At 36.7% G+C, this 16605-nt stretch overlaps 1 protein-coding gene across 1 annotated transcript; it reads left to right on the top strand.

The window, feature by feature from the left end:
• Positions 1–9438: 9438 nt before the first annotated feature.
• LOC125653097 (uncharacterized) lies at positions 9439–11527 on the top strand. The gene is made up of 3 exons (XM_056141938.1): positions 9439–9839; positions 10220–10341; positions 11132–11527. Exons 1-3 carry the CDS (start codon positions 9724–9726, stop codon positions 11254–11256), a joined length of 363 nt encoding a protein of 120 aa, XP_055997913.1. The 5' UTR covers positions 9439–9723; the 3' UTR covers positions 11257–11527.
• The last annotated feature ends 5078 nt before the right edge of the window (positions 11528–16605 follow it).

The raw sequence follows: 16605 nt of genomic DNA on the forward strand, positions 1-16605 counted from the left end.
TTTTTGTTGAGGCTGTCAATGATCCAGATAGGAATTTCCTCTCTCGCCTAAACACTTGTTACCCAGTGAGTATGTCCAGTGTGGTGAATTTGGCCCAGGCGTGTTTCGAGTAGACATTTTAAGTCGGTACATCCATCTGTAATCATAGGAACGTGGTCATTATCATGCTGTAATCCGGTGGTGCCTGGAAACTGGTGACTTGAAATTTCCTGGGCAAAGTTGATGACATCACTGCATAACATCTTGTCCTTAATTGTGTCCATTTTGTGCTACAATGTTAAGATAATTTGCCAAACTCTGTTTATTTCCTTTTTCGTTGTCACCTGGAATAACGTTGATGCTCTCTTCCAGTTGTTCGTAACTCTTTAGCTGTTGGCTTCTCTTCCTAACAATCTGTTCTTTTCCTTTCTATTGATTGATTGATTGTATCTTGTTTGACGCCCCTCTCGAGAATTTTCCACTCATATGGAGACGTCACCTAGACCGGTGAAAGTCTTCAAATTTAGGCCTATCCTCGGCGCTTGCAGCCATTGATCAGTGACGGTTCTTTAGCGTGCCTCACGTACTGTGACACGGACATCCGGTTTTAAGACCATCTCCGAAGACCGGTGGCATTCACATCTGATGCCGAGCGCTTGGCGATGGAATTGGCATTACCTGTTTTAAAGAATTTGGTCTGTCGTGGCTGGAATTCGAACCCTGACCTTCTGCATGTGGGGCGAACGCTCTATCTCTAGACCACTGCAGCAGTCGTCTTTTCCTTTTTTTTCCGACCCTTTGACCTTTACCTCTGTCATTGGTGTTGAAATGGGCGCTGGACTAATTTCATTAACTGAACCCGAGGTACATGTAGCAAAATTGTAATATTTATCACATGGTCTTGGTTTTTGAGATACTACTATTTTGTTCGCCCATTACCAGCTGTTTTTCCGCAACGGAGCGAGAAAGTAGATATATATTCTTCACCTATGCCATTATATGGTATCATGTTTCAATTGAAGGACACTGGCATTTCTCCGGATGTAAAGTTGCACTATACTGATCACCGTTTGAACCTCTGACAAAGAAAGAACCTGTCTCGGGGACATGGAATACTCTTTATCTTTCACAAAACAAATGCCAAGGATTTGTGTGATGTACTTGGGGATTTCTCTTCCTCAATGATGGTAGCATCGACTGGTAGTTCGTTTTGTCTACCTCTGTGGTTTTCATCTACCTTTTAACTAATTCATCTATATTGACTGGATCACATGTATCCGTTGTGAAAATCAAGTATCTCTTAAATATGCTGCTGCTCCTTTGTGCATTAATCTGAGAGGGCAGTTTCCTATCGCACATAAACGTATAAATATCGTATTTACTTAATAATTTGCAGGCAGTTATATGCCAGAACGGTGCTATCTAATGGTGCCTGTTCCCATTCCATCAACCATTTGATAACTGCATTCATACTGTCCGACATGTTGGTAATTCCTGACTAAGGGTCATAGACATTCTTATCCTCCAATACCAACGTGCAGAATGGGTAAGAATGTCTTGGTGTAGTTTGCTGTTGTAGTAACTCCACAATTCCGAAAGGCATTCCAACCGTTCCCTGTAGTCATCTTCGGTAGGTCCCTGTAGTAAATCTTTCAGATGTACATAGACCACTTGATCGTCATTCTGTCCACCGTGTTGTATCCAGTGTTTGACATCACTAAGGATGTGGTTTCAACAATGGACCAAAGTCATTTGAGGAGCTTCCCTTTTTAATTGCATTGACAACTGCTTTCTCCGTCTGTAACCAAAACTAACGATGCTTTGTTCGTGTTTGGCACTAAATGAAGAATTTTTCTCCAGAAGTCATGGTGTATTTGCTCTGATTTCCTGTCGTGGACATGAAAGTCAACTGGTATAGATGGACTGCTTTGAAATATCTTATGTTCGAACATCAATTCCGACAAATAAAAGTCTACAAAAAGAAATGTTGTGTCGTATGGCATAAGTTGAACTTAGTCAGATTTGGCTTAGATGATTTTCTTAAGTTCCGCAAGCAATTCCTTATTTAAGCATTGAAGATCTGAAAAAACTGCAATTTGCTGCACATAATTCGCAAGATCGCGACTACTTTTTCCGTCTTGGTTTTAAAAAAATTTCTTTCCCCTTTCAAAGTCTCGCGAGACTCAAGAGTATGCGAGAATTTGGGCATGTTGATAAATAATACCAGTTCTGTAACTTCTGTCGTGATCGATTCACCCTATTTTAACAATGGTGTACTATCATTGCATTGCAGTAGACTGTAGTAATGATTCAAGAAAGAAACATAATACGCAGAAATATCCAGAACTGATATATTGTAATGGAAATGTGGTGGATTTTCCCCCACTGCTGTCAGCAAGGAAATTCCCAAAGCTGAGAAGAGCTTGTGTCAAAATATATAGCTTCGCGAGCTAAATTCAGAAGTTTATTTTTCTTGTATCCAGACGTTTTTACACACTTTTCATTTAAAAATGCTTTTAATTGTGGAAAACACATGGAGGTTAAATCGTCTTCCGATGCCATGTTTTGAATAAACAAAAAATGCCCAAGATCGACACGCTTTTCCGGACTTCTTTACAAGAGAGTTCCGCTAACTCGGTATTTACGATCTTGCGTATTGTCTCAGTGGAATGAGAGTTGTAGTGTGCTGTAAGACTCGTCCTGTGAGATCCTTTTGTTTTGACCAACCTTCTTATAACGTTCCTTGCCTGTTTTCCATTCCTTAGATTTAATCTGCCTTGCTATTCTCTTTTTCGAATATTGCTCTCTAAAACAATGCTGCGGTATTCCTCTTAAGGCTTTTGGTTTGCCGACTTCATCTTTGAAATGACCGAAGGCAAAGTTGATGTAAATTCAGGAACCGTGTCTGATTTCTGATTGCAATGGGGTCTTGGAACATAGGCCTCTTCATTCCCCGTGTACAAACACTAATATTGGATTAGAAATAAGTTCAAATGATGTTGCCTGAAAGTGCGAAGAGCCTGTCTTACCTGCTACCTTTATACTGATATTGTTGCACCCCCCCCCCCCCCCGAATTCTTGCATCTTTTTCTTGGATATGCATCTCCTCCCTTTACTAACTGGTACAGCAAGACAAGATCGATGTGTGAATTTTGTAATTTGAACGAAGTTGAGGACGAATATCATGGACTTGATCACCATGTTTACGCTGATGACTCTCAGCTTTATCTGTCTTTTAAACCTAAGGACATAGCTACACAGGCAGATGCATTACATCGTATTGAGGTTTGTCTATATGACATCGTGTTTTGGATGCATGACAATATGTTGAGAACACAGAACACTGCCGCACGTCTCATATCCATGACCTCTCGTTACAACCATATCACTCCAATACTAAGAGAACTACACTGGTTACCTGTGAAGTATAGGACACAATATAAGATACTTAATTATACTTACAAAGCCTTACATGATGAGTGCCCAACTTATATCAAACAATTACTAGAGGTATATAACCCTACCCGAAATCTTAGGTCTATAAAACAATCAGTCACTTTAGTTATACCAAAAAGTCGAACCGTAACATACGGAGATCGGTGTTTCAGAACAATAGCTCCAAAACTGGAATGCCCTTCCAGAACATGTAAGGGACTGTAGAACACTGTGTGCATTCAAGAAGTCACTGAAAACACATTTTTTCCATCAAGTTTTCCACGACTAGTTTCTATCATTTCAGTCATTCGTGTAGGTTAAATTCTGTGAAAAACTGTGAAAACTAAAGACCGTGTGTCTTAGCTTTCGAGTACCATTTTGTGATGTTTTATAAAAAAAGAAAGAAAGAAAGGGAATTGTATGTTTTAATGTATTATACCTGAGACATTATATGGTGTGTGTATTTCATTATTATTTTAATACGCCCTGAAACTGATGTTTATTCTTATCTAGCATATTTATGGTATCTTGTGTTTTCATGTTTTATATGAACAATGAGGATAGGTACAGCTTTTAATGTTTTATTTATTTTCTATGTATTATGTGTATAACATTCCCTTGTAAGGTATATATGCATTGTAAAGCACCTTTGAGCGTACATAGTGTATGAAAAGGGTGCTATATAAATATGGTATTATTATTATTATTATTATTTTAATATGTCCTTTGTACAAAAACCTCAGATCTGCATATATAAAAAAGTATTATTGGTCGCATGCTTCTATGTTTAAACTGGTACAATTGATGTCAATTCATAATAGAAAACAAATCTGTAATCTGGGTAAATTTTTAAAAAGTGCTTTACTTTTACGATCAAGCCAAACTATCGTCTAATGTATATACTGGTTTTTGTTGGTTTCTTTTTTTATGTAAACTTGACTTATAACTTTCTTCATGTATGTCCATCCTCTAATATTCACTCCACTTTTCATACTGTATACATCTTTTTTGTTTATACTTTGTAATTGAATACGTATTATGCTGATGAGCCGTAAGGCTTAAAGCCAATAAACAATACAATACAATACTAACTGGTAACCGTCATGTGACCAATCGTTGATCCTTTTCTCATCACCCTCACTGGGAACGGGATCTATAATAACTCATCGAAAGGCGACTCATCGAAAAAAAATATCAAAGATACAAGAACTCATCTATACAACTCGTCGATAAGACAAGTCATTGAATATACATCTCATAGATACGGCAATTTATCGACATTCATTGAAACTAGTCGACAAAAATACAAGAATGATAATTTTGTTTATGTTTTTATTAACTCATTTAACATGATATCCATGTTTCAAGAAGAAATATTATACACCAAGCCTTCAATGTATTTTAGATAGTTTTCATTTTTGTTTACCCTTTAAGAAAGTGAAGATTCTATTTGTAAATTCTCTTGTTTCTTGTAATTTTCTTCACAACGCACGAGGGAACTTACAGTGTACAATCATTTTCGTTCTGAACTGTTCTCCTTTAAGAGAGGAAATAAATTTGTAAATGTCGGGGTGCGATATACCGACAAAGCACAAGAAGCGTCTATGACACCCTTCTAAAATGTTGAGCAGGATCATTGGTTAAAAGGAGTAACAGTGTTACAGTAAAAGTCTATAATACTTGACTAGAGGTGGCAGCGTGATCCTGTAATCTAGCTACATGGAAGTCAGAGTTGGTGGTTGGTGATGTCTCTGGCCATATTTTGAAGTGAATGTTTTATTTTTAACCATATATTTTCAATTATATTAAAGTCCGGGGACTGCGCCAGTAATGTAATGGAAGGAATGTTGTTATTTTGTTTATATTCACAAGTAATCCTGTCCCTGTTTACGGGTGCGTTGTATTCTTGAAATATGTAAGGTTTATTGAGAGGTGAAAATAACAAACAGTGATCAATCTCATAACTTGTATAAGCAATACAAAATAGATAGTTGGGCAAACACGGACCCCTGAACACATCAGAGGTGGGATCAGGTGCCTAGAAGAAACAAGTATCCCCTGTCGACCGGTCACACCCGCCGTGAGCCCCACATCCCGATCAGGCAAACGGAATTATCCGTAGTCAAGAACAGCCTAACAATCGGTATGAAACACGTCAGACAGCATTTGACCCAATGATAGGTTGTATTGGGGAACTGGGTCGTTATAACGTCCATAGAATTTGCGAAATGCTGACTTCAATTGAGACTGTTGAAACCCCTCTACCATCAAATTGTTTATAAGTAGCTTGCCTCGACTCAAAAACTGACCATAAGCAGAACAAGCTCTAGGATATCGAATCAGTTGAGAGATATAAACACCATATACAGGTGATAATGGAATATTGCTACATAAATATGGGAAGCTGACGATGGAGAAGTTGAAATCATCCTGTTTGTCATATAGTTGAGTTGTCAGTTTGCCGTTAATGTCTACTTTCAATAAATTATCTAAGTATGAAGCAGAAGTGGACGACTCGGTGGTGTCTTTTATTTCGAGTTCACATGGATATATAGACAAATGAATGAAAGTTATTATTGTTGTTAATAGACAAAACGTCGTCAATATATATAAATGTCGTAGGCCACAGTAAGATATCTTTTCTTCTCACATAGAAGTTTTTGAATAAATTCTGCTTCATATGAATATAGAAACTGGTCAGCTAACAAAGGAGCACAATTCGTGCCCATGGGAATTCCAACAGACTGTTTGAAGACCTGATCACCAAAGACCACAAAGATATTGTGAATGAGGAACTCTAACATATTTTTTTATTTCAACTTCAGAGCACTTGTGCGTGGAATCAGAGTGGTGTTTAACAAAGTAATTTTTTGGATGACTGATCACAAGATATGAATATTTCCGTTTTCCATTTTTGTTGAAGAAGCAACTGTCTATGATGTCAAAAAGTCTAGTCTTTAATCTATTGTGAGGAATGGTTTTGTAGAGTGTTTGCAAAGTAATAGGTTTTGCTGTTATAAATTTGGGAAAAGTTTTGCGATTTCAAGTTTACTAAAAGTTCTTTAGAGTTTTTTTTAGAATCCACATTGATTGACACCACGTCTAGCATATGTTGTCGCACAGTGAGTTTGAAATTTCTCCTTCACAGCTGTTAATATTTTCGACATGAGAAAATGTCTCACTTTAACTGGCCATAAATGTTCCTAAAGTATGTCATTAATATACTTTTGAGCATTTGTGTTGCCATCAACAAGACACAAAGTCCCCACACCATCATAAGTGATGCATCCACACATCATAACTGAAACCCGACGTTTACTTGGAGGGTACATGCATTGGCGTAGATACGTCTCATCTGCTTTTCTCCAGACATAAACCCAGTGATTATCTCCAATAACACCTTGACTTTAGTGAGAAAATATGATATTCTGCCAATACTGTTCCACTGTCAGACGTCGTTTCCCTAAACACTAACTTTTTAGATTAACTTTCACGAATAACCATGCCTTTTCGTACGACTTTTCTTTGATATCCATTATTTCTAAGAAATCTCTAGACATGGACATGTACAGTTTTGGAAGGACATCTTCCTTCATTTAAATCGAGTGTAATATCGTGTAATGTCCTGTATCTGTAGCTTTTGATCGCCTGCGCAATCCAGTTTTCATCCCTTTCAAAGCCTACCAACTTGTACATTTTCCATATTTCCCCGTTGAATATATATTCTTCCAGATTTAACGGTAGATTCACTAATATTCGGCCGTCGAGCGATTTCCGAATTTTTGTGATTCTCGCTTTTAAGAGTTACGATAAGTTGTTTAACTTCCTTACTCATTTCATTAGATTTTCGACCGATGGTAATATTTTGCTTGTTAACATTTACTAAGGAAGTTACAGACGACAATAAATATAAAATTACGTTATTTCCTATATAAAGATAACTCAGTAAAAAATCAATGGAGAACTCTTATGTTCTGTAGAGTTATCGTTCTTTTCCTATTCGAGACGCGCAAGTAAGCCCTCGTCATTTTGAAAAATCGGGAATTCTTTTGCTATGGCGCTGTAGACTTCATTAATATTTGATCTATAAGGCGGAATTGATGATATTGAATCCCTCTGTGGATTTCACAGCAATGTCAGAGCTTCCTTACTTGTGAGCTTTGTTGACTGTATTCTATAGACAGTCACTGTTTGCGTATCTTCTCCCATTCTGAAATTCAAAAATAAATTCTCAATCAGTATTTTAAAAAAAGATGTACAACATATTAGTCGTACTACAAAAATTTCATTTTCAATGATATAATATCATAAATATTTAATCAAATATGAGCTATACATCAAAATTGAATGGCATCATTAAAAATAAGATGACAAAAACGAGCTAAAACTATTATATATATAACCTCTGCTGGTGAACTGTTAGTCCCCGAGGGTCTCTACAGCCCAGTACCTAAGTACTTCGTTACTAGCTTGAAAATACGGATGTATATTTAATTGCTGTTACAAAATTTAGAAATTCATTTCAAAACTAAAAAACTGACACGGTCAGCAAGCGCCCCGCCGAAGGTAATATTAGAGGAAAGTGACATCTGTATTTGATATAGCAATGTTTGGAGCTGGTATATATGTTAGATTTAATAATATATAAAGATACATTGGAATGCCAATTTGTGAAAAAGGCATCATGAAGCATATTTGTGAGAGACTTATGCAATTTAAATTACTTCTGTTTGACACACACTCATGACATCCACTCAAACACAACAGAGTGCAACAAAATCCCATTCTAATAGAGGATTCAAAATGGATAACTGGTACAAAATATGGTACATCCTATTCGAAAAGGATTATGAATTTGACATATTGATGTCTTGGAAAAGGAAATTCTGACATCGGGGCTCTAAGCGTTTTCAAACACATTGTCATTTGATAAAAGTGTTCTACGTTTTTAAAAATAGAGATTAATATGTCTTTACATACATAAGTGAGAAAGTTTCCATTATTCCTAGCCGAGACATACCATGTATGCGCAAAAAATTCATGAGCAAATATAAAAATACTCACGTAGAAAATGTGGACCTTACCGTCAACAAGCGCAGTGAAACACGCCATTTCGAGATTTTCGCCTACGAAAGCTCGGTAACAGTAATGAATAAGGTACACTCATTTTGTATCAATTTGTGACTTTCTTTATTCAAAGGAACAGTTCTCTAATGTGTAACGTGCAATATACATAATTCAATATAGGAAAAACACCAGAATTGCCTAGCTACAACAAATTATAGCATCACTTGCATAAGAGAGCTGCTTCTTAATTTTGCCCGCATGACCTGTACACTTTATTTGTGCCTGGTTTATTTCACCAGTGCACCTGTCTGTAAAATCTATGGCAAAGTTATGTAGTAGTTTATTTTTCTCTGCTTTTGAATTTCTGGGCATGATTTTCTGTACAGATTGGTCTTTTTTGATGGCCTTTCTGACATTTTCGGCAAGATGCCGTGTGTCGAGAAAATGTCTCGGTTTGTCCTGCAGCTTGCCTTCAGCATGCAAAGACTCTGCGGCCTTGTATATCGTGCTGTCAGGATCTGATGTTATGTCCTTGACACATAAATCATTCTTGAGAAGGTCTTCCATGCCTTCCTTGGCCCAGGTGAATTCATCACCGATGTTTTTGGCCATAGGTATATTCGCCCCACATGTCTGCTCAGTGCACACATGACTGGGATTGTTCTTGAGATGTTGTCCTTTGGGGCATATTTTGTTTTTAGTTACTAAAGATATTATTTCGTGACTACTGGTCACATTCTCTGCAATTGAGAAGACGGTTTGTGTAGCTGGCTGGAAGGGGGTTTCCCCTACCCCAGAATATAGGGCGCTATTATACATCCCGTCGCACTGAATTCCTATGGTTTTTGGACTTTTGGCCCCCCTCAATTTATTAATATCAACTAATTTCTTACATCTTTTTTTCATATCAAACTTGTTTAAGGTGATTACTTTTTGCATAATGGTGTTGCTTGTTTTTTATAGAGAAGACTCGGCTGGAGGTGGGGTGTTGGTTGACATGAGGATTTTACGAAGAGAAGAACTGCCAATGGGGGTTTGACTGAGACCTATTTGTAGGCCATAGTTTATTACTGCTGCTTTCCTTCCCCTGGAACCGGATTCTACTTCGACATAGAGGCTATACATTTTGGACACGTAGGTGCAGGTGTTACATTTAAGCCGTAACCTAGTGCCCAGGCCACGCCTCTCTTCAGAGTCCAAGTCCCAGGTTAGGTCACCATCACAGCCTGGATTGGCCCGCCCATGTTCTTTGAACTCTGCGTTGAACATGCCACATGTCTTTTCCAGATGCAGCAGTCTGTAGGAGTCATTTTCACACCTGCCGAAATCAGTTATGTACCTGATTACTTCCTAACCAGGTAAGTTCATTTTCAGAAATTGGAGTTACTTCCCTTTGACTATACTTGTTCTCAAAGTTGAGTCAAGAGGCTCATCACAGTCCCTAACAACTGTTTTTTGTAACTTTCTCTTCATATGAATGAACAATTATTGTAATGTTGCTATAATTTAGAGAGTTTATTAATTATAAAATTAATTAAGCTAATTAAATTTACAGGATCTTAGGGATACCCCTTATTTCAGCCAATTTGGCCTTATGTGGGCCTATTCTGAGAATTAGAAAAAATATTTTCTACTCAAAGAGGTTTTGTTTCATAATTTAAGAAAGTTAGAAGAATTGTAATCGTTACCCTGAGGATTCAGCCTGATTTAAAGTCTCATGGTTTCCTTCCTTTTTCAGGGGTCTTGGCCGAAGCAGTCGGTGGCACCCAGGCCTGAGCATCATTTCCTGCTCCTCGCACAGAGAGGGTGGATGCGTCACCAGTTGTAGGGTTTCCCTGTCGACTCTCGTGAATGGTGCAGGTGAGTTTTCTTTTTTTTCATGTAATTTCCCCTTGTTGTGAGGCACATATTTTGGCTTAAAACCATAATTATTCCCTTTTTTGAATTTTCCCATCTTTGAAAACTGACATATAATTCTGCTAGGAATATTCTGTCTGAAGTGAAATTCACTTGTGATGTGCTTTTTCCAGTGCTCTATCAGCATCATGTCAAGTTTAAGTGATATCGTGTAATAATTTATTATCATGATAGGAATTAGCAAGCAACCCTCACTGCAAAATGTATCTGAGTTAAAGAGGGTAGTGACAGTTTTACTGTTACAGAGAAACAACACTACTAGATCAGATTACCCCTCATATGTTTTGATAACCTTCTATTAATTGGCTGTCAGCAGCTTAGTGAATTCATTCTGAATTGGAAAAGTAAATGCATTTTGAAAGCATTTTTCCTTGATAAATTAAGATTTTTTTGCCATTTTTTCAAAAACCGGGTAGAATGTACCCTGAATATGTAAATTACATGTGAATCCTCACATCCTCTTGAAAACATAAAAAATAAGACAATAAGACTGTTATTTACATTTTTTACTTCAATAAGCACTGTAAAAAGTCACTATAAAGTTGACATTCAACACAGCTTCATATCACAGTTGAGTTCATCATGTGTGAGGGGTTACATTATATAGATAGTCATAATTTACATGTTTTTTCATGTAATTTTTTCATGTTACATATTTTACATGTACTATGTGCATGTTATCTAAAAATGTCAAATTGGCCACTTTTTCACTTTGTTTTCCATTTGGTTATAGGAAAAACACCAGAATTGCCTAGCTACAGGGCGCCGCCATTGTGGACACCCAAAGTTGTGCGGAGAAGAAAAGTTGACAGGAGATCTGATTGGTCATTAACAGAAAATCTTTGTGATGGAATTTAATAGTGAAATATAAGTGATAAAAATGACAGGTGACATAACAGAATATGTAGAAAGATACAGAAGTTATAAGGGAAGATCTGAGTGGAGAAGTGATATTTGGATGGACAATTTCATTCAGTGCGGATCTACACTAGTTGTAAACAGGCCAAAATTTGAAGGAAAAACGCAACGGCAAGCCATATATGTTTTGGTGGAATTTTGAAGGGGAGATGATGAACTTTGCTGAATGGTGACTGATTTTTTGAAAATTGGCTTAATAAATAATTGACAGTGATTGGAATTTGTATGGAAGTCTATGGGAAAACATTTGGTGGTGTTTATCCAACAACTTGAAGCATGAAGCAGTTTCACTTTGCAACCGGATATAAGAAATTTTATTTCGCATTCCGATCCCGATCGAAAGTTGTTGACTGGGAATGATAATTCAATATACATGTAACATCAAGCATTTTTTATATCACATTAAAAAAATATATATATACACATACACAATGTTGTAGAGTTATTTCTTGTAAATTTTCTATATATCAATACAATGCATATCATAATTCAAATTGGATGATCTCCCTTAGAGAGTGGTAAATAAATACGGTCATAATAAGAAAGATGATGACATTCAAACAGCCAGACAAAGTGACATGACTTCAAAATCTATAGGTATCTTCCTCTTATTGTAAAGTATTTCTGTACAAAATTTGAAAACTGTACAATGAAAACTGTTTGAGTTATCGTCTCACAAAGAAAGTGTTCATAATAACAAAGATAATGACACACATACAGACAGACAGACAAAGTGAAATGACCCCAAAATCTATAGGTGTCTTCCTCTTATTGTAAAGTATTTCTGTACAAAATTTGAAAACTGTACAATGAAAACTGTGTGAGTTATTGTGTAACAAAGAAAGTGTTCATAATGACAAAGATCATGCCGTACAGACAGACAGACAAAGTGAAATGACCCCAAAATCTATAGGCTTCTTCCTCTTATTGTACATTATTTCTGTACAAAATTTGAAAACTGTACGATAAAAACTGTTTGAGTTATCGTGTCACAAAGAAAGTGTTGACGGACAGACGGACGGACAGACGGACAATGTGATTACTATAGGGCTTCCCGCATTTCATGCGGGGCCCTAATTAAGGATTATCTCTCTCATGCATAGCTCTTATCCTTGGACGAATTTGGCTCCACTTTTTTGGCACGCTGTTTTTGGCTATATTTAGCTCTAAAACTTCAGTTATTTCGGATTTCAAACATTTCGGTTGAGCATCACTGAAGAGACATTATTTTATAATTTATAATTTATAATTTTCGATGCAATTTATGGATGGAAAATTGTTCTGATATAAATCTAAAATCTAACAAGAGCTTCGCAAAGCGGGGCATCTTCTCACAGTTTAGGCAGTCAGTAAATATAAGTCCCGTAAAGTAGTGTGTCGTCAAACCACAAATATTTTGAGAAGACATACATGTATAGAACAGAAGTTGTTCAGGTTATTTAGTTCTTAAATTATATATCTACAAAAAGGATCTTGCTTCTCAAATTAGGGACCTATATTTGTTGTTTCCATGCATTGTAAAAAAAAAAAAATATTACAATATGCATTGATTTTTCATCCATAATATCTCGCATAATTGAAATATTTTGAAATTAAGTGTGCAAGAAAAATTGTTTAGAGTGGAATAGTGAGGAATAGTGAGGATAGGGGCTGACCCTCTTTATTCAAAATATCAAGGATAGGGAGGCCAGTGACACAGAAACTTTTGTCATTTATGTTTTACCATACTTGGTCAAATATTGGATTGGGGACCCTGAATACAAATATGTCCAAATCATGTGGGATTTCTTGTCACTTTAGGGAGTTACAGCACTGAAGAATTATCCCTTATAAAAATTGATGAAATTAAACCATGATCTCTTTAAATTTCTTGAAATTCATTTCTGTCTGAAATCCACACATTCTATAAGCAAAGGAAAACATTAAATAATTTTTTTCCAGATTTGTGGTTAAGACATATACATGTAGGAATAACGCATGAATATCTACTACGTAAAACCCCGCTTTCACTCTTCTTACTGACCATTCTAGCTGATTTGAAAAAAAAACCCACCTAAAATAATTATGTCAATGAGTTTTGTATTCAAATCGGTGTATTGGACGACAACCAGTTGCAATAGGTCACCTGAATTTACTCAGGTGACATAAAACACGCTGAAGTATACACAGACTAGATTAAAACAAAATCAACAGACACAATTGCAAAATCAAGATATTTGATTGCAAAGTGGACGATCACCTATGCAAAACCAAGAACAGAATTTGCGCCAGATGGTGTGCAGAGAACATACATTACCAGAATTAACGGCATATATAACCTTTTATGAGTCTATAATTTACTGTAAACATCATAATTATCAGTGTTCATACTTTGAATATGACGACCAACATGTGATTTGAAAAATGAGATTTATTTCTTAAATGATATGGTGAATACAACGAACAGTGATCAATCTCATAGCTCCTAGAAATACAAAATTAAGAGTACGGCAAACACGGTCACTTAGACAATAGGTGGAATCAGGTGCCTAGGAGGAATAAGCATCTCCTGTCGACCGGTCACACCCGCCATTAGTACTATATCTCGACAAGGTAAACAGAGTCATCCGCAATCAAAATCAGCATGTAAAGAACGATCTAAGAATTGATATAAAACACGCCATACAGCATTTGACCCAATGACAGGTTGTATTGATCAATTAGATCTTTCGACCATAGCATTTTCAAAATACTAATGTTAAACGAAACTGTTGAAATCCCTGTAACATCAGCTTATTGTCAGTAACCTGCTTCGACTTAAAAATTATCATACGCAGGACAAGCTCTTGCGTATCGAATCCAAGTACAACGCCAACGTGGAAGACTCTTTAGTGTCTTTTATTTCAAGTTCAATAGGTATCTACATATAAATGAAAACGATTATTTCTAAATGATAAAACATCCTCGATGAAAGGCACAAAGTAGATAGTTGGACAAATACGGACCCCTGGACACACCAGAGGTGAGATCAGGTGCATAGGAAGAATTAGCAACTCCTGTTGACTGGTGACACCCGCCGTGAGCCCTATATCCTGATCAGTTAAATAGAGATATCCGTAGTCAAAATCAGTGTGCCAAGAACGACCTAACAATCAGTATGAAACACGTCATATAGCATTTGACCCAATGATAGGTTGTATTGACGAACTAGATCGTTACAGTGTATAACGACCATAGATTTGCGAAATGCTGACTTCAATCGAGACTGTTGAAACCCCTGTACCATCAACTTGGTTGTCAGTAGCTTGCTTGGATTTAAAAACTGACCATAAGCTGAAGAACCTCTATATCCAGCTGATAATGGAATATTGCTACATAAATATGGGAAGTTGGCGATGGAGAAGCTGAAATCATCCCGTTTGTCATACAGTTGAGTTGTTAGTTTCCCATTAATGTCTGCTTTCAATAAAATATCTAAATATGAAGCAGAAGTGGACGACTCTAATTTGTCTTTTATTTCGAGCTCACAGAGATATATCGAATCGACATATGAATGAAAGTTATTATTGTTAATAGCCAAAACGTCATCGATATATCTAAATGTCGAATTGAAGGCCACAGCAAGATATTTTTTCTTCTCACGTAAAGGTTTTTGAATTAATTCTGCTTCATATGAATATAGACACAGGTCAGCTAACAAAGGAGCACAATTCGTGCACATGGGAATTCCAACAGACTGTTTGAAGACCTGATCACCAAAGACCACGAATATATTGTCAATGAGGAACTCCAGCACATATTTTTTATTTCAACTTCAAAGTACTTGTGCGTGGAATCAGAGTGGTGTTTAACAAAGTAATTTTTGGATGACTGATCACTAGATATGAATCTTTCCGTTTTCCATTTTTGTTAAAGAACCAACTGCCTATGATGTCAAAACGTCTAGTCGTTAATTTATGGTGAGGAATGGTCGTGTAAAGTGTTGGAAAAGTCATAGGTTTTGATGTTATTGATTATGGAAAAGCTTTGCGATTTCAAGTTTACTAAAGGTTCTTCCGAATTTTTTAGAATCCACATTTGATTAATATATATAGATATATCTAAATGTCGAGTTGAAGGCCATAGAAAAACATTTTTACTTCTAATATAGAAGCTTCTGAATAAAATCTGACGCGTAAGAATTTAAAAAACATGTCAGTTAATAAAGCAGCTCAGTTCGTGTGCAGAGGAATCCCAACAGCCTCTTGAATTGATCGATTGCTTTTTTAACATACCTTCGGGAATATTTTCACTCAAACGTCACCAACTGTAGGTGAAGTACACCATTTAGACCTATGCTTAGTGCTTACGGCCATATCAGTAAAGCTTCTTTAATGTACCAACCCTTGCCACGACATGGGACCTCTGTTTTAAGGGTCATATCCGAATGATCCGTGATTCTCACTTCTACATTGTTAGCACTCGGAGAAAGAGAAATCACTTCTTATGTTAACACAATAGGTTTGACGCTGCCATTGCACCAGCTCGAGCTCACGACCACCCGGTTATGAAGCAAACGCTCTACCACTGAGCTACCGCTATCGGTAATTGGAAGACCTGATAACCAAAGACTATGAAGATATTGTTAGTGAGGAATTCTAGCATCTTTTTAATATCACCTTCACAGTATTGGTACGTAGAGTCAGTGGTGTTTTACAAGGGAATGTGTGGATGAGTGATCACTAGATATGAATATTTTTCTTTACCAGTTTTGTTGAAGAAGCAGCTGTCTATGATGTCAAACAGTCTAGCGTGAGGAAAAGTCAAACGTTTTATATCTTGTTCAGAATGGAAAACGTGATAACCTTTTGTATTGTACTTTAGGGGCCTCCGTGGCCGAGTGGTTAGAGCATCGCACGGCCTCTCACCTCTGGTTGGCGTGTGTTCGAATCCCGCTCGCGCCGGTAAGTGAGAAAGTTCATTGTATCTGGGTTCTCTATTCCACCAACAAAAACTGGGCGCCATCAGATAACTGAAAAATTCTTGAGTGTGGCTGAAAAAACATCAAAAGAATCAAACAATGTGTAATAAAATGATGAATGAATCCTATTATTATTGCCATTCACGGCGAAGGTACAGTGCCATATTCTAAGTTTATCAGTCTTGTCCCGTTGACTTTGTTTACATTTGTTTCAGCGAGCTATTTTCAACGTGATCATCGTTTAAATCATGACTTTGTTTATTTGATCACTTATAAGGGTTTATATAATTACCGAGTGAATCTCATCCATCTTTCTTTGGACTCTGTATGCCGTATTTCTGCTGTAAATC

This window comes from Ostrea edulis, chromosome 1 (genome assembly GCF_947568905.1).
Source record: "Ostrea edulis chromosome 1, xbOstEdul1.1, whole genome shotgun sequence".
NCBI lineage: Eukaryota > Metazoa > Mollusca > Bivalvia > Ostreida > Ostreidae > Ostrea > Ostrea edulis.